The 21,537-nt window shown below is 39.4% G+C and overlaps 1 protein-coding gene and 1 long non-coding RNA gene across 4 annotated transcripts in view; one reads left to right on the forward strand and one right to left on the reverse strand.

Annotated features, from left to right (window-relative positions):
• mfsd2b (MFSD2 lysolipid transporter B, sphingolipid) overlaps window positions 1-20,860 on the forward strand; it is a 34,646-nt gene extending 13,786 nt beyond the window's left edge. For 2 of the 3 annotated variants that reach the window (XM_088626156.1, XM_088626154.1), the window contains exons 5-14: window positions 5,927-6,005; window positions 7,310-7,503; window positions 12,385-12,475; window positions 13,653-13,774; window positions 14,576-14,659; window positions 15,051-15,134; window positions 17,741-17,850; window positions 18,453-18,596; window positions 19,945-20,121; window positions 20,691-20,860. In XM_088626156.1, coding sequence (XP_088482282.1) covers window positions 5,927-6,005; window positions 7,310-7,503; window positions 12,385-12,475; window positions 13,653-13,774; window positions 14,576-14,659; window positions 15,051-15,134; window positions 17,741-17,850; window positions 18,453-18,596; window positions 19,945-20,121; window positions 20,691-20,745 — 1,140 coding nt within the window. In that variant the 3' untranslated portion in view covers window positions 20,746-20,860. The remainder of the gene's footprint in view (window positions 1-5,926; window positions 6,006-7,309; window positions 7,504-12,384; window positions 12,476-13,652; window positions 13,775-14,575; window positions 14,660-15,050; window positions 15,135-17,740; window positions 17,851-18,452; window positions 18,597-19,944; window positions 20,122-20,690) is intronic. The other variant, XM_088626155.1, reaches the window with a different exon arrangement.
• Window positions 18,204-20,064, reverse strand: LOC148675126 (uncharacterized). Its single transcript, XR_015935447.1, has 2 exons — window positions 19,999-20,064; window positions 18,204-18,660 (listed from the first exon to the last, which is right to left on the reverse strand). It is a non-coding gene; the product is annotated as an uncharacterized LOC148675126 (long non-coding RNA).
• Window positions 20,861-21,537: the final 677 nt, after the last annotated feature.

The following is a 21,537-nucleotide window of genomic DNA, read 5'->3' on the forward strand; positions in this document are numbered from 1 at the left end:
ATCCTCACAACAACCATTATCCAGAGTAAAGGATGGTCATGTAACATTCCAGAAGCACCTTTTAGATGAGAGGAAAAGACCCAAAGCCATAGTTACATAAATACGTATCATACATGACAAATTGTGAACAACATAGTATCAGAACTATCCATTAGATATCAATGGCACAAGAAGTTCAATAATCTGCGTGGTCCCTTTCAAGCATTTACTTTTGCTGTTTCAGCAAAGTCCCAGATGATGAGAATCAGTGACAGGACCTGCTACCATGTTTATGTTAAAAACACAGTGTTTCTGTCTAAAAGTTATGAATGAACATTTGGCAGACTTTTTTAATTTTACGGCCTGTTCCCACTAATTTCACTGCATGATCCCACATAACACTCTCTCCAAATCCAAACTCTTTACTTCACTCAGAAAAGATCTCAACAAGTGCCTGACATCTTGACCAAAATATATGACCATTTTGAAAAAAATGGAATGAGTTCTGTGTTAATTATCTTTTTTAGCATTTTATGGGGTTACACCTTGAGTCCTCTGTTCCTAGTGGATGACAACCTTCAATCTTTTGTGAATTAACCAATGAAATAACCAGGTATATGTTTAGTTAAGGTGGGTAGCTGCGTCAGCATGCGTAGGCTGAAAAGGAACAAGTAATAGGTTTATTCCATGCTGAAAAAAAGAAGAGAGAAAAAACACAACGTTTCGACCGTGGAGCCTTCTTCAGGTGTGAGAGACAAGGCAGTAGGCAAAGGTAATGTAGTGGGAGAACAAAGGCTGGGAGGGAGGAGGGAGAGGCGGGAGCAGGGGACAGAAAGAGAGGCCAATCAAGAGGTGTGAAGTCAGGATAGGTGTAGAAAGGTGTGAAATGAAACTTCCAATGAATGGAGAAAATTTAGTAGAATAGTAGTCTGTCATCAAGAGAAGGGGAAAGGTGTGATCCTAGCTGCAGGATAAATTTGGTTTCAGTAGTCTTCCTGATGTATGAGTTCAGAAAACCATCTTTGAGAACACAGACGGAGAGATTAGAGTGGTCATGGCCGTCAGAGGTAAAATGAGAAACAATGGGCTTGGAGAGATCTTTAATCTTCACAGCCCTGACGTGTTCTCCGAAGCGGTCTCCAAGTCTCCTTCCTGTTTCTCCAATGTAGAGAGAAACTGGGCATTTACTGCAAGAGATACAGTAAATAAGGTTGCTGGAGGTACAAGATGCCCTCTGGGTGATCCGGAATTGTCCCGAGGGGCCTTGAATGAGTGTGTTGTTGGATGTGTACTTGCAGGTGATACAGCAAGCTCTGTTGCAAGGGGAAGTGCCTGGTGTGGATGGTTGTTGAGTGTGGTCAAGGGAGCTGTGAACAAGAAGGTTGCACAGATTAGGTGATCGGCGATATGAGATGATGGGGCAGTCAGAAAAGAGGGCCCCAATGGAGGGATCATCCTGTAGGATGGAAAAGTTGTCGTTAATAGTCCTAGGGATAGGAAGTGTGTTAGGGTGGTAGGGAAGTACCAAAGGAATGCGGTTGTTACGGCGGGAGTTCCTGATTGGGTTGATGGTCCGAGGGGTGTTTTTGGCTCGGGCAAGGGCCCTGTCAATAACACTGCTGTGGTATCCTCTGTTGATGAAAAAAGAGTACATTTTGAGGGCTTGGATCTCGAAGTCGATGTCATCGCTGCAAAGTCGTAGCCGAAGGAACTGTGAAAAAGGGAGAGAGTTTTTAGTATGTTTGGGGCGAAATGAGCTATACAAGAGATAGCTGTGTGAATCCATGGGTTTGTAATAAACCGAAGTGGAGAGTCGGGGGTAGTTGATGGAGAAGTTGATGTCTAGAAACTGACGAGTAGTGGAAGATATGTTAACTGTATACTCGAGGGACGGGTGGAAGTTGGTGAAATGATGCAGGAAGCACTCAAGCTGTTCGTTGGAGCATGTGGCGGCACCGACGCAGTCATCAATATATCGCTTGTAGAGGTCAGGGACATAGGCAGTGTAGGAAGCAAAGAAGCGTTCTTCTACCCAGCCAACAAAGATATTGGCATAGCTGGGTCCCATTCTGGTGTTTAGCCCTCTTTCTCTGGGCCTTCTTTCAGGAAGTTACTGTCTGTATGTTATTATATGATTACAAATGGCCTGGGGTCAATATACTGTATGGCAAGGTGAACTATGATGTTTAATGAATTCACAACTGACTGGCTACTTCAGTTACTAATTCACTGGAGTAGGATTCCTCTGCCAGCAGCAGGATTTGAACCAGCAACCTTCCAGCCAAAGTGTATATTTGCTAAATAATCTGTCATTATCCTTCATTTTCTTCTGTTTACATGCCTGCAGTAATTCTCAGTAATGGATCCTTTACTGAGTACCTTTTGAAGTACAACAGTTAAAAATTGCCTGATAATCAAATTAATTGTTTAACAGTCTGTATAAATAGTAGTTCATAATAATATGATTTTCATTACCACAAGGGAAGCAGATCATCTAGTTGCCACCAGTATGATTGAAGGCATACTGTTTATAAAAAAAATTGAGATGTTCTGCAACAACAATAGAGAGAAACCAGGAGATGGACAGGCCACATCTTGCAAAGCAGGCGGTCATCTGTCCAACCTTGTAATCAATTTCAGACTCCAGTGCCTACAGCATGAGAAATTCCAAAAGAAAATGACCTGTTCTAGAATAGCTTGTCAGTTATAAGAAAATGCTCAGGATGTTCAGTGGTAACATGCAGACAGTGAGATGTACAGATAAATCACAGCTTTCTGTGGGCACAGAATGTCTGAGCTTGTGGTGGAGAGAGAGGTGGAGTATCTTGTTCACTAATCAATGCTGTTTTTGCAATTGACTGATGGAGGATGGACATCCCCACAGTGTGTGTGGAGATGTTGTGGTGTGCGCTACATGGACCATTGCACTGTTCAAGTAAGCTGGTGGAGTGGCGTCTGTAGCTGCACAGGGAGAATGGTGAAATATCCCACAGCAGCCTATACAGAGGCTGATCAGCACTTATACTATATATAAATGCCCTTATGATTAACATAATGATCAGGGATGTCATACCTGACACAAACTGTGATGTTTTCATTTTGACAGTGTAAAGTTTAATACTGAAAACCTATCATGGTTTGGTGTTTTTTCTGTGATTTGTATCTGTTTAAAATATTGGACTAAATCCATTAGACTAGATCCAGCCATGCATCATTATAGATACAAAATTCTTAACAAAAGTAAGACATTTTTAAAATATATATAAACCCACTATTTAACCAGAAATAGAAATAGAGATTTCCAGCTATTGCTACTTGACAAATAACTTTGACAATCAAGAGCAGTTTTTCAAGTCTGCAATCTTTCAATCCTTGATTGAAAAGTGTGTTCATTGATTTGTATTTATGCTCAGGATTCGGGAGTTGGACAAGTCCTCTCGTTTCTTGCTCCTCGACATGTGCTGTAAAGTGCAAACAGGAGCCGCACATTGTGGTGCAGGATAATGACACACCATGCTTACTGCCCACTGACCGTGAAGATTCCATGGCAGAACCTCAGGCCTGTGTAACTGCCAGTTACACAGTTACCACTTTTAGAATCGTTCATTGTCTGTGGAAGGCTTAATGACTACTTCAGAAATCGCTGTGCTGCTTTATTATATTCAGAAAAAATAAATACAAAGAGGGGAAAAAAGGCTTGAAAAACACTTTTTCCATAAAAAATATAATCAACAGATCATATTGTGTTTTATGACTGTGTTTTCCATATTGATTTACTAAGTACTATTGATTAATATAGCATATATATGAAGAAGATTTAAATGTACAATTCTATAAACAGTCATGGAACAGGGTTTTGCTAGTGACATGCCACATCATTATGGGAAGATGAAAGGATTAAGTAAGCCTTTAATGAATAAGTAGTGCTTATCCAGTGATTTATTTTGTGTGCTTTTGAAATTACAGTGCTGACATTAATGTCATGTAAAATTATAAAGCTCGAAACAACGGTTGGGATTATCCGCTAATTCAGAAGTTGACAGTGGCAAAGATGAAAACCTAGAAAACACTACTGAAAAAACAGGATTTTGGGAAAACCAATGTAGTACATAAATGAGAGCTAGAACATTTTAAATGTAAATACTTAAAGTAAACTGATATCATCATCAAAGGTATCATTCATTTATATCTGATTAAAATGCCTAGCACATCCAACTATAAATTAAATTGATCAGAAATACATTTTTGTATTCTTGCTGAAAATGTTGGCCAAGAACATTTCAATGGATGTTATAGTCATATCAGTCAGCACACTGGCACAGAGGTTAGGAAACACCTTTCACAGTCCAAAGACATACTGGTCAGTTACTTGGTCCTGTTGTGAGTGTGTGTTTGTGTCTGTGTGTGCCATGCAGTGGACTGGCATCCCATCTAGGATGTATCCTGCCTGTTGCTTCCCACAATGGGCTCCGGATCCCCCATGTCCCTATCAGGTATTGGATAAAGCAGTTAGAAAATAAATGGATAGAAGGGAATGATATCATTTCTAGATATGAAGGGTTCTCATACCTTCTCCTGTAAAGAAAGCAGTGAAATTGCAAGAGATCTGTGTAGAAACCTTTGAAAGTTCAAATACTCATTTTCATGGTTTGTAGAAAAGTACGTCCCATAAGTCTGGGATTGAGAACTGGAGAGTTTGGTGTTTTCCCTATGATGTATGTGGGAAGTGGTATGATTGAACACCTTTGAGGCCTTATCAGCTGATATACTGTATTGCTATTCAGAGAGCTAATGAAGCCACTTATATTGGCTTTGCCTAAAAATCATCTCACATTTTTCCTGTCATATCTGTATTATGGATGCGCCCAGTACTTTTGTCCATATGTTTTGGGACTGTTCTGTCATTGCAACATTTTGGAGCCAATTGGCTAATCCACTATCTGGTTTATAGGTGTGTGGGTCAAGACTATTTCTATCTGATGATTCACTGAATGGTTTTAGATAGATACTTTATTGATCCCGTGAGGGAAATTGCAGTAAATTGCATTAAGGTAATGCAATGGAAAATTTTACAGGTGGGATTAACATCTGTAAAGAAAATTATTCTTATTCTTAAACTCTGGAATGAACCCTTTACGGGCACATTACTTTGCAGGTTTATTATGTTTAGGGACATAGTTAATCTCATGCGATCAGTTGCCAGAATGAATGGTGCGGAGTAGCATACATTAAAGGCCTGGGAACTGGTCTCTGCTTTCCAGGTCAAGTGTCTGTTTGAGTGAGTTATCAGCTAACAGTAATTTTCATTTTTCTTTCTTTGTTCACTATGTGTATGAGCTTCTTATATATATACTGTACAGTAGTTCTGAGTGTGTCTGTGGTTTTCATTTTTTTCCAAAAACACTAAACTGCTGATCAGAAAAAAAAGAACACTAGGGTGAGCCATTTTTAAATATCGGGGTTAGAAAGAATCAGCGCTGATGAGTGCATTTCAAACAACAATAAAAGTAAAATGTACACAGTAACTTGTAAAACTTTCAATTTACATCCCAAAGTAGCCAAAATTTCCAGGTATGTGCAGTGCAATATTCTGCGATTCAGAACAAGGAAACAAAACTTCTGGTGATGTGATGTGGCCCTATTACATTGTAAGTAGGCTTGTGAAGACATTTCTTTTAGTCCAATAGAAATATAGGCTAGCGAGCAGGAAGGGTTATGTCATTATTCGTGGCATGACCAGGGATTTACGACGAAGAGCTTACACGGTACTTTCACAAAGTTCACAATTTTAAGCTTAATTTGAAATTTGTACATTTTTTCTACACCGTCAATGAATTAATTTTATCACTGATATTTAATAACCGGTCTGACATATTGGTACTGCAGTTCCCCTTTAATAAGTCTCCAGCCTCGCTGACCAGAGCTGTTGTCTCTCCATCTCTTGCAGTGTTTCCATGTGCCTTACTCAGCCCTCACCATGTTTCTCAGCACAGAACAGAAGGAACGGGACTCCGCCACCGCCTACAGTATGTCTGTTATTCCTTGACTACACCTAAAATCAATGGTCCGCCCTGATCAGTGCACCTGCCCTGTCCCATATTAACATCCATATCTATGTAAGAACTACTGTGTTTGTAATCAACAGATTTAAACTGTGTTTAAAAACTGTGTTTTATTAGTTTCTTGTCATAACCACTGAGTAGCACTTGCAGTCTGCAAAGACGTACGGCATTTTTACGCAAGATTAATAGTCACATAAAATCCCAATGAAAATAAAAGCTATTTTGAGGAAAAGTGCTATCCAGATACGAGAAGCCATTATTGTGAGATGCATCACACAGTTGTACTAATAAGAATTTCTAATGGATGTATCAGTTCTTAGCAGACAGCAATTAGCACTTTTCACTACTGTGGCAGTACGCGGGGGCGTGTTCAGTGTGGAGGCAGAGCCCTGGATGAAGGGCGACGCATTGCCTTAGTCACAGCTGTCCTGGCTGCTTGAGGATGAGCCACAGCTCTGAAGGCTCTATAAAAGCACACTGGACACCCCCCTAAGGGGCGAGCAGGGCCACCCCCGGAAGGGGAGGATCATTTCACCGGCAGTCCCGGAGGGGGATTATACCTGCGTAAGGCTGTTGTTATATTTCTTTTACTTTTCTTTTTCTTTTTGCCTGTCCCGTCACATATCTTCACTGGGGCAGGCTGACCCACACTGAGGTTTTGTTTTGTTTTGGCCGTGCGCTCCCTGCTCTTCCAGACTGGACCCCACTAAATAGGGTCAGTCCAGTCTCGTCACCACTGTGCTAAGCAGTTTCTTTTTCCCAGGCTGGACCCAGTTAAATAGGGTAACCCCAGCCTGGATGTTGCGATGCACAGCGGCACACTTTCTTTTTGCTTTTGTTTTGGTTTTTCACCCTTTTTTGTATTGTTTTCTGTTCTTGCTAACCTCACACCAGTGTTTCCGTCCCCCAGTTAGGGGCATTGACTTTACTGGTGTTCGCCGCTGCTCCACCCAGTCCCACTCTGTTACACTACGTATAACAACATGAGAAAGTTTACAAAACTGAGGAGACAATTGAGCTTGTCTACCTCATTGTGTTGCTAGCAGTTAATTAATCTGAGTGTCTCTTCCGGCTGATCTGCTGGCTTTAACAATATGGTTGGGTAGCTTATTGCATACTCCCACGAGTATGGACACTTATTTAATATTGACTCTTTTGATATAAACCTGTGATTCTGATTCCTTGGTGTCGAACTGAATTTTGTCCGAACTGCGCTCTTAATTCTTATGAAGTTCACCCTCCAATTGGTGGTTTTCATTCACGTGCAGGAATGACAATGGAAGTGCTGGGCACGTTACTTGGAGCCGCCATCCAGGGCCAGATTGTTGCGAGCGCCCACACTTCCAAGCGCTGCCCACAGCACAATGTATCCACAGAAGGCCTGGGCAACATCAGTAACCCTGCACAGAGAGAAGGACACACCAGCCGCCCCGCCCTCACTCATGACTTCTTTGCACATGCAGTAAGTGCCCTGACAAGTACCTTTCTCCGTGAAAAGGCTATTATACACATCTTGGGAATCGTAGGAATTTTGTGCAACAAACAGCAATAATCGATCAGGAATAGTGTCTGGTTAAAAAAAGAAGAAGCAGGAATTCATTAGAGAACCAGGTGACATTTTAAATTGTCTGGAAAATTTCGACTGCAACGTCTGTTTCTCCTTTGGAGTGTTTATTTAATTTTGAATTACATTTTGTCTGTCTTACTCTTTTTGCAGTGTTCTGTTGTCTGGGCACTGAAGGGCATTCATGAATGCTGGGCTTTCAATATGTTTTTTTACATTAGCTCCCCTCATTACAGAGGCAATCATGACAACGGGCATTGTGCCCTGTCACCTTTCTAATTCTGTTTGGCTGGCGATCCAGAAAATTACTGGGGAAAAGGAGGATACAATAATAGCCTTCCAGAGCTTTTATTTAAGGAATCCACCCCTACTAAATATAGAAGTAGAAGCTTAAATTATGGCACAGTGGGTCTGACAACTAACGGTAGGCTGGGTTTTTTTCCCGTTTTCTCTGTAGTTCATTGTTGGCTTCTGCCATTTTCACTTTAAGGCAGCTTATTTCAAACACAACTATGGCCCAATTACCCTGTAGGTTCAGGTTTCATGTGGAGTCCACACTGTACTGTCAAGATAATGATGTGCATGTCAGCCACCTGTCAGTGGCCAGGCGAGTATGTCAAGAGTTATCTGTTCTGTCAAAAAGCAGAGGTGCATCTACAGGGCACAGCTTATCTGACCATACGTATCACAGTATCCATGAGGTGCCTCCCTACTTTCCTCCAAGATGGAAAGCCACTCCTACCACAGGGATACCATACAACAATGCTGGTTAGACTGGTGAGAGTGAGGCAAGGTGCCCTACCCAAATACACAAACAATAACATTCCCCTGAACCCACAGCAATAAATGGGACATCTACTCTTAAATCCTGTCCTGTTCTTGTATTCCATGAGATGATTACCAGTAATCTCATTCCTGTTCTGGGAGGCAAACTAGTAAAAGCAGGCTCTGTGCAACCAATGCACAGGGTCTTAATCAAGTAGCTTGTCTGTTCAAGAAATCGTACAGCTAAAGTTGTTACATTGGTGCAAACAGTGGGGATTTTATTCTGTTATGATGGCATATTTAAGACAGTTTTAGACTATGAAGTAATGAAATCATCATACCAATGAGACACTGCAGAATGTTACATCCTGAATCTGGTCCATCCAAAAACAGAAAACGGATATTTCCCATCTGGAAAGAGGATCAAATCTTCTTCCTAGGCATATTTTGGCTACAAAAAGTAAGGTGATGTATGTAAGAAAGACAGTGCCTCTTATTGTAGCCACTACAGACAGACAGTTGCAGATACTATAAGAGGAAATAGCCTCAAATATTTTCCGCTGCCTCAGGGAGCTTCATCCCACAGTTATTGAGACATTTTCAAAGAAGCTTAAGGATGACCTCAAAATACTAAGAGAGTGAATGGGATCAGTGTTTTTAAACCTTATTAAGATATGTGCTTCAGCGAAAGGACAGAGGAAAGATAGCAGAGAACATAAGTTTAGTTAAAATGTTCACTGACGGCAAACCATTTATGTATTTTTTATATCTTGTGTAAATGCAATATTTCTTATCCTTGACACACCCGAAGGAGGTGAATTATGTTTTTTTCTTTTTTTCTTTCTTTATTCACTGTTGTGTGGAATTAACCAGTGCTTCTGACTTTGCAGACAACACACACTCTTGCAGCTCCCCACTCAGGCAGGCAGATGGAGGATAGCAAGTCCTCTCTGATAATGATCAGCCTTGCCTTGGCTTGGTATGTAGACAGGAGAGGAGTTAACAATTCCTCAGTGGACTTCAACTCAGATAACCCTGGGCACTGCCCATTGCTGTGCAGCTCGAGAGCACAGCTGACTAGGTACATGACGAAGATTTAGACTAACTTCAGGATTCAGATAGATATGTTTCAGGTTCTTGATGTTAGAAGTAACAACAGTAAAAGCTGTGTGTTTAGTTAAGGCTATTTACAGATTCAGCTGGGGTGTCTCCAAGGGTGGTGAAACCCAGGAGGAACGTTGACCAGACCAGACAACAGAGGTTGCTCTATGCTCTTTCCACAAGCACTGCATTCCTTTGAGCTTCCTGAAGCCCAAAGGAAGGTTGTTGCTGGCTTGAAATTGATTCACCAATGGTTAGAAAATCACAGCCTTGCATCAGGACCTTTATAAACCACTTTAGTGTGGTGTAAAAAATAATAACAAACACATTTTTTATTTTTGTGGCAGCGTCTTTGGCCATTACTGACCAGCCAGTGTTTCCACTTCAAATCTCTGACATTTTGTGTCTGATGGTTTTATTTGTAATATGTGGAAAGGAAAAATGATTTTTGATGGCTAGCTTTGTACTTTTGCAGTACTTTGTGATCTTCATTCAGTATTTGTTTAACTTAACTGTCCATCCAAAAGGGAAATAAAAGGAAATTTGTCTTTGGTATCGCCATAAAAAGTACAAAAAACAAATAAAAGTTAACATTAAATAAATACACAATCAATCACTCTTAGCCATACAAAAATACATATACACTTACACATGCCTCACTCTGCCCATATTACACTAGCATTACATTAATCTCATAGATTTATACAGGGAACAATCGCTTAGCTGTGTTTAATGTCAAAGTGTTTTAAAATAAGATGACAAGAATAACATTCTATGCTATCATACCTATGTCAAGATAACAATGAGAAGCTATTAGATATGTGGAGCTGAGCATAATTTTGAATTCATGCAAAAAGGTATAGATTGCTATGAAATTGCGGTTCCAACTCTGTTCCTCATTACTTTGTTAAAACTGCATGTAGCTTTGGTAATGGGCAACTTGGTGTCACAGTAATCTTCTGTTTTGAGTTTCTTTTTTTATTCTAAAATCTCAGGTAATTCTTAGCTTTCACAATATAATAATAATAATTATTATTATGCGAATATTGTTACTGTATGTAATGTTAAAGCATTAAAGAAAAAGGCATTACTGCTGTACAGATAAAATGGACAACTAGAAGGACTGAAATTTGTAGCAATGCAATACCACCTTGTAGCCTGATCTTGTCATATTGTAGACGTTAAGCAAGGATGGGTCTGGTCAGTACTGGGATAGCTGACCTCAAGGAAATTCAGGTTGCTACTGTGAGTAGTGTTTGTGGATAACTATGTGGAGCTCTTTCCTCTGGACCTTTGTACCACTCTAAACCAATGGTAATTTGGCATTATACTGAGGTCCTGACTCCTTGTTCATTAGACATCCCATGATATTATTCATAACAGTAGGGTTGTTAACTGAGAGTGAGAATTAGCCCTGGCTAATTTCCACTCTGGGCTTGAATATCAGTCCTACACAGAGTTCTCCGTAAAATGTTTCACGTCTCTTCAATGATGTGCTGTGAAATGGAATTACTGGTGCAGAATGACGGCTGCCATTATCACCAGCTATTACCATTAGTATTCAATTCCTGCAGGAAAAAACTTAAGACAAGTGGGAACCTACACCACACACCTAGCTACAGTATCTAACAGCTAGATTACTGTATTAGCTTGTGAACAAACTATTTATCTTATTATTGTAAATAAACAATATTATCCTGAACAAGACATTATGAGACCACAACAACTAGTTTGATTAAATAGGATTCATCAAAAGCATAGGCTACCCATGATGCTGCCTGAGAATGAGCATTGCGCTTCAAATGCATTTATGTTTGATGTTTTCTGTCTCCATCAAGCCATCTATGTGTTTTTTTGCTATTGAGGCACTTATTTTTAATTATTTTGCTCTTATTGAGGCAAAGTCTATTTTTATTTTGAAAATTAAGTGGCAAGTGAGGAAGGGTAATGATTTAGTTTCCAATATACTGTACTCTGCCTTTTTTTTTCTACATCTTACTAACATAGTTCTTCGACAATTGTGACGGCATTCTGTACTACTAGTATTGATGGCTTCTGTTATTCACTTACAAAAATCAAATAGGTTAATTAATGGAATTAAGTCCCTACAACAATTTTACATTCAATACTTCATTATTTTAGTCAATGCAGACTCGATGCAAATATTGATCTTCAGATCAAGCCTTGAGACTTCAGAGCTATGCGATTACGCACTGTACCATCGAGGCTGCTGGCTGGGAAATAATCTTGTGGTGTTTCACTCCGAAACAGTATTTCAATATGGAGTCTTGAATACATTTTGTCTGCGTTTACGGGTTTGTTTGGACAGCTGGTCCGCTTGGCCTGTATACAACTGCGGGAAACCCTGTACAGTACATGGGAAGTGTTGTGGGATCTTTAGGGATGAAAAACGCTGTATAAATGTTAGGAATTATTTTGAGATTTTTTTACTGTGATTTTCAGATGTCTTCACCCCTGGAGTGTGGAGTCACTACTTTATTGTGACTGATGCGCATTAGGCCCGTAAATGAATTCCTACAAATGACCTGACTTGTATGCAAAAAGGGAATAAAAGGTGCTATGTTGTGAAGTCTTCAATTGCACCTTTCTCTTGCAATGCTGTTTTTAAAAGACACTTTACGGAATTGTGAATGTAAATCCACACAGTGACAATACATTTTTTTCAAAGAGTGATGCTACATACAGTCATATATACAGTATACAGTAACCGTATATAAGTATAGCTATTATTTTTATCCCAAACATAGAAAGATACTGGTAGTCTATCTCTGTTGCAAAGAGATACAGCAAAACCACCAGATTGCCTTTGTGAAGTAAGTTTTTTAAGTTATATTCCTCAGAGACAACGTACTTTTTATGAAAGCACAAAAGGGCTCTCCCTGTTCTTTCCAGAAAGCGGTGTATATGATAGCTGCAGGTGTTATTGGAGCCCTCTTCCTGCTTTGCACGGGGGTGCTGTTCTTCGGCGTGAAGGAGAAGGATGGTAAGAAGTGTGACGGCTTTGTGTGTCTCCGATAAAGGCTCTAACCTGCGCTGTCTGCATGCGCTGCTGTGTTCATTCCTTGCAGTGCCTGCTGTCATGATTTGATGAGCAATGTAACTGTTGGTAATCCCTGCATGTCCTGAGGAGGTGAGCAAACCAATCAGAAGTAAAAGCATGAAGCTGCCACACACAGCAGCTTACTGAACCAGTGTCTTGCTGCTGAGCTTTCCCTTCACAGTGAAGCTTCCTTGGGGAGCAGTGCTGACATCTTTTGGCCCCAGTGGGAAATCAAATTGAGCACCATCCAACAAGTGCTATGAAGTCTAATAATGGGTACTCAGAAAAACGGCCTTAATAACAGGACAAGAAGTAAAACTAAGCGTGACACTGAATATTAAGTGCTTAAATTTAAAAACAAAATCAATAAACCCTACCAGGAGACTTCAATTGGTCTTTTTAATATGTTTGAACTTCTCTCCAATTTGAATTCTTTAGGGTTCTGTATGTTAATCTGGCAGACTCATCATTTTCATCTTCCTGACAATGTGGAAAAGCAATCAAAAGACAACACCATAAATATATAAAAATACAGATTTTTTACAAAGGGAATCTTTGTTTAAAATGTACAATGACTTCATTTTGAATTTTGTGAAGAAATTTGGTCAACATGATTAAAAAAAAGACATTGCAGCTCTGGAATTAGTCCTGAAAAGAGTGACCATATACAGTGTGTTCTCAGGCTTAAAGGCATTTTCTAGATCGACATGCTAAAAGAACTTAAATTTTTATTCTTCAATAGAGAGGAATACAAAGTTACCCAATTTATGTATTCAAAATTCTCAAAGGCACTGAAAAAGTCAACCTAATGGACTTGTTCACAATCAACAGTTCTCAGAAAACTAGAGGCACTTCTTTAGACAAAGGGGCGTAGGACTGTGGACCACGCTACCCAGTGATCCTCTTATAGCCGATAGCTTATTTCAAGAAATAACTGGATGAGATCTTCAGATCAATGGTGCTGCATGATCCATAAAGCAGAAGTATCTGTGAAGTACCGTACCTGTAAATAAGTTGTAATCTTGTACAACCTATCAAGCAGAAGACATGTTATCGCAAACAACATGATGTGATACTGTTAAAATGTTAACTCTATGCTATGCTGCTTTTTATCATATAGATCCCTATGCATTGAAGACAGACAAGTCTATTCAATTTTTTAAAGGCTTCAAACTGGTGATGCAACATGGACCATACCTCAAACTAACAGGAGCATTCCTCTTTATATCCGTGGCTTTCCAGGTGAGTTTCCATTTTCCGTTTGATACACTTTTACAGTTTTGTTTTCAAATTTTGTGGCAAAACATACTCGGAACAAAAAGCCAATTAAACATAAAGGAAGGAGGGCTGTCACAGCTCACAGTACCACATGGGAACCAGTCATTCGGCCCCAGTGCCAGGCCTCCCAGCAGGTCAGGTGTACTTTGCCCAGCATCTCAACCTTCTTCAGGCTCCAGACATTCATATTTTCAAGACGCTGCCTTCAACTGCTGGAGGTTTCTACACAGTACATACAGTACCCTTTCAGAAGTAATGAAGGGGCAGGTAGAATTCTGCCATTTCCCACTGCCACTGGCAGGCTTCTTTGTTGTCAGTCTTGGCTTGATTGCAAAGATGGTGAAAATGGCTTGGAAAAAGGTGGCGCAGGTTTTCATTGTGTGGTGTGCTTTGTACTCCTCCTTCATCCATTCCCCGGCCACCTTTCCTCCCCAGCCTTCCTGTGAGGTCTGGCCATGTTCCCTAAAGGCACGCCTCCCTTTCAGAGTTCATCACCTTAGCTGAAGACTGAGCTTCCTCTTGGCCAGAGGCTTAAAAGCGATGTCAAAAGCACTCATTCATCTCCCAACACACCTACTGGACTAACTGGGCTTGTATACAGACTTGGAGGCACGTCTGAGTCACATGTGCTAACTACACGACGAAAACTGACTTGTTTTTCTCTAAAGTGAGTCAATTTGGTAATAAAGGTCTTGAGTTAGCCACAGTGGGCTAACTCTACATCCACATAAAAAAATCCTCAGGGGTTTGCATTTCTTTTACCAGCTGGTGCAGAGCAACTTTGTCCTGTTTTGTACATATGCCGTGGATCTCCAAGATCACTTTCAGAACATTGTTTTGACAATTCTTGTAAGTACGATGGTTTTGCAATTGCTTAATTTGTGTACCCTGTTCATATTTAACAATTAAAAGTATTAAAAGTAATCTATACCACTTCTCTTTCACACATACTGTACATTAGGATCAGTAACCGTGAACTCTTAGAACATCCTGAAATGAGCATCAGTTTCCTTCTGATATTCTTATACTATATTCTGATAGTGCTGCTGCCTTAAGCCACGTGCAAGCTGTGCTGCGTGTCTTCACTTTTACTTTCATTTCAGATTAAAAACAAAAAAATTACTTTGTCATAATTGCAGGTAAATGTGCACATTTGTATGTGAATGATCGCTCGCAGTAGGAAGAGTGAATTAGTGCTGTCAGGACAGTGCTGTGAGTTGTGTTTTCCTTTCCTATCCAGATTGCTGCAGCTGTAAGTATTCCCTTATGGCAGTGGTTCCTGCAGAGGTTTGGCAAGAAGACAGCAGCGTTCTGTGGCATTTCAGTAAGCATTTTTCTCCCGGTTCTTTCCATTCTGATCTGCACTCCACCCTCATGCGCGAGGCTTTCCACTCCACTGGCATCTCTGATACCAAATGTAGAATCAGCTGGCTAGGCAGGAGCCTTTTATTACAGCATTTGGTCTGGGGAGAACAGCAGAATGCTGGGTTTGTGGCGGCAATATTGTAAATAAAATAATGTGTAATCAGGTGATGCCAAGAAGGCATCAAGGTTTAGGCGCTGCTTTCTTGGTGTTTTTCTGACTGTTTGGGATTTGAGGGTTACTATAGACATGTTGGGCAAGCCAGCAAGGATGCATTTTTATTTCATAAGCAGTGTTACAAAGAAGACTGGAAGACTGGGACCTGATGTGTTAGTTTTATTTAGCTTTCATACACTGCAGTTCTGAGGAAAAGAAGTTCATGTTGTTTAGAATTACAGTGCTTCTTCTCACTGAGAGACAGAACAGCTCCTGGACAGTGGCAATGAAAATCTTTCATGGCCACAACTGATTCCAGTTTAAACGAACACACTTAAGATGTCATTGAATGACTCCTGCAATGCACGTTTGGCCATCCTTAAAAAACATTTTATTAATAGGACGAATGCATTTAAAATGAGTGCTTAATATGCCAGTATTAAACTGCATTTGTTTTGTTTCCATTTGTTTTCAATGAGACCTGACTTGAGACATGTGCAATCTGCACCTGTATTCAGAACACTGCCCCTCTTGCATATTTCTTGACTGTCTTAAGAGACCGTGGTTTGCAGTGCATACAGTAGGTGTGATGAAGCCTTTTTCTATGACAGATCTCATTAGGGAAGCAGAGTTGCCATTTAAATTCAAGACACTTAATACAGTTTAATAGAGTTCTCTCTGTTATTTTCTAAATCAGTCCAAAACAATTAGATTTGCTCATAAAAATCCACATCTCTAAAAATAACAAACAGCCACAGTATGGTATAGACCACCCTTTGATCCTGCAGACACTATTTACTGAATTTATTGCTCCTTATCTGAGCTCTTCACTTTATTTTATTGTGAGATTTAAACTGAGATATGATAAAACCAAATAACGGTCAAAAGCCAATTTAATTCTTTAAACCTTTCAGATTTCAGTTTATAAACAAACCTACTAGAATTGACTCAGAATTACCAAGTTAGCCTTGCTTGACATCATAATCAGAAAGACTCCTGCCAAGTACTGGTATACGTAAGGATATTAAGGATATTAGTAATCACTGTTTCATACCATGTAAGAACACATGAGAAACAGCCCCTCTGATTTTATTTAAAAGAAACATTAAGAATTGTAGTTGAGCCTTTTCAGCATGATCTGCCTTTAATTAATTGGAACATACAATATTTTTTAATGATTTAAGAAATATTGTCAACAAGCAGGCACCAATTATGAGCTTTAGTCCTGAGATGTCAACTTCAATAAAACAGAAGAGTGTAGCTAGGCAAATTACTAGGGTTTCTGCAATCCTTCCTTCATACATATGCATACAAGCCATTAGAAGCTCTTAAATTAGCTGTTATAACCATCAATTCTCTAACCTCATAACCAATCCTAAGAAATGTTTAAGTAAGTTAAATTAATGTTGAACAAGTCATTAGCCTCTCATTTGCTAATTCAATTACATAAAACATAATGTTGTGTGAGAAGAAAAAACAGTTAATTCATTTAGTGAACATTTCATTAATGCCAGAGTTATGCTTGACAGGTCAGTATTTTATGTTTATCCAATTGACTTTGATGCACTTACGTTCCACAATTCCTTCAGCTTTAGAGCTAGCTGGGCTTGTAAAATTGACGGTATGTTAGTTATTTGCTGGTTAAAATAGTCTTGAAAAAATGTCATTTAAAACTTGCCTCTTATTTAATATTTGCTCCACTGACAAACTTATTTTAACTCTCTGAACAGCTGAAATCATAGAAGGCTGGAAATCTGCTCTTGTTTTGTCTCTTTTCAAAAGAGGTGATAAGTCAGACCCTAATGGCTTAATGGGTTAAGGTTATGGGAAAGAAATATATTAGTAATTAAGCTTTTTTAAACCACAATTCAGTCTGATTTGTTTTCTGGTTTTAGTCCTGGCCATCAATGTGTCACAGCAGCCTTAAACATACGATAACCATGATATTCCAATGGTTCTTGATAAAAATCACACTCGTGCCGTTATTTCTATCAATTTCTTTATTGGCTCCCCAAATCCAGAAGTTTAATTTCTGATTATACATGTATGTGAAGGGTCTGGTACTGCCTAGATGTATTTAGAACTTGAGGGAGGCAGTGAAGAACAGTTCCATCACGTGTTATACTGCGTACCTATTTACAAGCGATATTCCATGTTGTCTGTTTGAAACTTGAAGCTGTTGTGCTTTCTCTGTTAAAGAGAAAAAATTTGCAACAGTTTGTTTAATGCTTGCTCAAGGTGCTCAGTATTAGTTCCGTTTTTGAGGCCAGAAACAGATTTTGCTTTTCTGTTTACTGTATACCCTAATCATCTTTGATTTAAACAATAATAATTCCTGAAGTTCGAGCAGTAGTGGCTGTGTTCTGTACCGGCGTGACGTGTGACTCCTGCTTGTCCTGTCTCCTTTGCAGTGGATGATTCCGTTCATCGTCACGCTGGTGTGCATTCCCAGGCCGATCGTGGCCTACGTGGTGGCAGTCATGTCTGGTCTGAGTGTGGCTGCTTCTCTTCTGTTGCCATGGTAAGAGCAGATAAATACCGCAGCCCCAGGTGGAAAGGATGATTTGCGCTGCAGTTTGCCTGTGAGACATGTCAGCTTGATGAGACCGTGGGTTGAGAGAGCTTTTTTTTAGGATCCCTGTGATTAATAAAGAATATTACTACACATCAGTGCAAAGTGGTCGTGAGTTCCAAAAGGCTTCATTGATTTAAATTAACGTCTTTCCTAATTCTTAATTTTAAATTTTTTTAAAAAAAACTTTTACCACTCATTTGTTCATACCTGTACTTGGTCTGTTCCCTTCTTTACCTCATTTTCATTTTGGAAATTTAAATTCAGGGACAGCCATATAGTTTTTATTAATAATTAAGTAGTTACGATGTAGAAAGCTTTTTTTTAATTTTCTGAAACAATTATACATGTGGTATGTCAGTTTTCTGGCCTAAACACCAAAGAAATAGCTGGACAATATACTTCATGCTTTGTTTTTGAATAATAGTCTCATACCTTACTGTACAGTAGTTATCACAGGATACACAGTTCTTATTAAATCAGTTCCATCAATACATGGTTTTATAGTGTGACACAATAATAAATTGTAACATATATTTTTTTTAATTGAGGTCAATGCTACCTGATGTGCTGGATGACTTCAGATTGCAAAACCCAGGAATGAAGGGACATGAAGCCATCTTCTACTCCTTTTACGTGTTCTTCACGAAGTTTGCTGCAGGAGTTTCTCTAGGGGTTTCTACACTTTGTCTTGAGTGAGTCCCCTTGATGTTGGAGTATAAACACGTGCTCGGGACAGTCACAAAACAGACATAAGCACTGAAATAAACTCAGGTTAAAGCAGTAGATGTGATAAATTAAATAGCAGTTAACCTTCTGTTTACAATATAGGTGATTATTGGTCCTTCAAAAATCTAAAAAATAGCTAATGATTTGGTCTTGGAACTTTAAATAAGTCACTTTCTGAGTCTCTGCCATCTGTTTAACATTCATCCTTTAAAGTTTTTAGAATAAAAACATATCAGCAATGTCAACTCTGTTAAGTTACCTATTTTGATCTGAAAATGACATGGGCCTTTTAATAAATACTATCTTATTATTGAGTTAAAATGTTCTTATACTGTATGTGCATGTGAATAGTATGTATATAATACACAAGGGTGTTTCAATACGTAAGACCTAAGTAAGGCCTTTGTTAATGGCAGCATACTTCATGATGAATATCTCCACAGGTGAGAATGTTTATAGGAAGGGAAAGAGGGAAGACCGATGCTTGAAAATGGTCTCTTTCTTGGGTAGAAAGCACAATGACATCTGCTGGTAGTAGGGATATGGCAAAGTGTGCACTTGCTGAGTAGCAAAAACACTTACATTATTTCACACTCAGACAGTGCTCTCTGCTGTGCCTGACTTTTCCCATCCGGAGGAAGCACAGCTCCTTCAGGGCTTCATTATAGTGCATGATGTTACATCGGAGTGGATGTCAGTACCTCCAGCCTCCTGCTCCTACAACAACACTCAACACTACCCGCTGAGTGAGCAAGATCCTGTTTTAGGACTGTCGGGGAGTTTTTATTATTGATTTCCTTTCCCCGTGACACTGGACTGTCAGAGATCAGAGCCTAGGTTATTGTGCCAGGTTGTCTTGCTGGATGACAACATCACGCCATGCGCTGTCAGCAGTGCCTGTGCTTGCTCATGGAGTTATAGGTGCTAAGTGCTTCATCACCCCCTAAACAGCCCTTACCCGGCTTCCAGTCTTTTTAGACCTTTAAAGAAGCACCTGTCCAGCAGACGATTTGCAAGCAATATTGCAACAGTACAGTCTTGGCTCTTGACACACATTTCTCCTATGCTGGGCTCAATGTGTTGGTGTCATGATGGGACATATGTCTAGTTTTGAAGACAAGGTGTCCACTAGCTCCTGATCTGTTCATACCTATCACTGTACACAAATAAATGTATTGTCATTTGAACTCTTCTTTTTTTATTGAAACACCCTTATACATAAAAAAGTGTAACACTGAATTTAAATGCAGTGCATGTAGCAGTTTAAGACCCTAATATATGCTGTGTGTAATTTGTGTCTTTTGGTTGCTGCAGATTTGCTGGCTACGACACAGGAGCTTGCAGACAGCCCCCTCTAGTGGCCTTTACCTTGAAGTTGCTGATCGGAGCAGTGCCAGCAGCTCTCATTGTAACTGGGTTGCTGATTCTGTACCTGTATCCAATCACAGAGAAAGTCAGGTCAACGAACAAGCGTCACCTTGACGAGCTCAGGTACTTTTTCACTGATCACACAAGTAGAGGTTAAGAACATTTACTGTTATGTACAGTAACTCTTAGATGAAGGTAGTCAATGTATAAAAAATGGTTTTAGATGCACAAATGATCTGATTACCCAAATCGTTTACCCTCAGTCTTAAAAGACAAACATTACACTACAGATTGAGCTGAAATAGTTGGTAAGAAATTTGATTGAGATGTAGGCAGGGAGTAATACTTCAATCTATTTTTCTTTTCAACTCATCAAATTACAAAATTGGGCACTCGGTCGAAATAAGATGAAATTTCACTCTTTTGAGTGTGAGATGGTGATTGGTACTTCAGTTTGTATTTTACTATTGAGACATTTGCCTCAAGCTTTGCCCCTTGATTCTGAGAACGACGGTTCTCAATAAGAAAAAAGAGCAAAAGCTTGGTGCTCATGTCCTGTCGGTGATCCTCTTTCTGTCTGGTCTTCCCTTTTCACATTTATAGAATGGTTTAGGGTGTTATTTTTTGTCATATGAACACTGTCATGTATGTTTTACAATCTAATGGGCTTTCATTTGTGTTTTCCCTTGCAGAAAGAGTGGCCTAAATTCAGGAAGCCAGATTCATGAACAGGGAAGCAAAGCATGAGCTCCTTAAGTGAATGGACTTCATGTGGGACAGGTCAATATTCCAGGCTGTATGGGATGTCTTTCAGCAGTGTATATTACACTGGAATAAATAAGCATTTCAATATGCTTTGGTATATATTAGTAGAGCTCTATTTTTGGAAGGAAATAAGCGTGTATAACCATGTAAGATTTACATTTTAATTTAAATTATTGTATTTTGCTATTTATTTTCTTAAAGTAAAACATACATGGGCAATTGCAAGGGTTTGTCTGGTGTTTTCAAATGGCCATGGTTAGATCTGTAAAGAACAGATGCTGCGGTTTGGTATAAGCTGGTTTGTTAAAATAAGTACGGCTTTCTTCCCCTACTGAATATTTGCTATCATAAATTAATCACATTGCTAATATTGATGTACTACTGAACAATGTTTTGCCTAAAGAAAACTAAAATGTCTTGTTTTAAAATTCTTTGTTCTTTTTTACTCGTCAGAATTTCCTTGGCTGCACTTTCTATTGGTAATTCTGCGAATTCACATTCTTAAATAGCTGTTCACTCATTCATACTTCCCACTCCCTCAAATACTTCCAGTACGCTATGTCTAAGATCTAGGTGCAAACAAACATTTTCCTCCTACACAGGGTGTTGTCATACATCATACACATGTGGCAGACCATGCAGTACTATAGACTCCGTCAATATGACACAGCTCCGTGTTTCAACCAAATTTACTAATTCAAACCGTGTGAAAATTCAAACTCCATCTGGCTGTAATATAGCTCTCTGTGGTGCTGCAAAGATAACAATACAATC

Source organism: Lepisosteus platostomus, chromosome 3 (genome assembly GCF_059453375.1).
Source record: "Lepisosteus platostomus isolate fLepPlt1 chromosome 3, fLepPlt1.hap1, whole genome shotgun sequence".
Taxonomy (NCBI): Eukaryota; Metazoa; Chordata; class Actinopteri; order Semionotiformes; family Lepisosteidae; genus Lepisosteus; species Lepisosteus platostomus.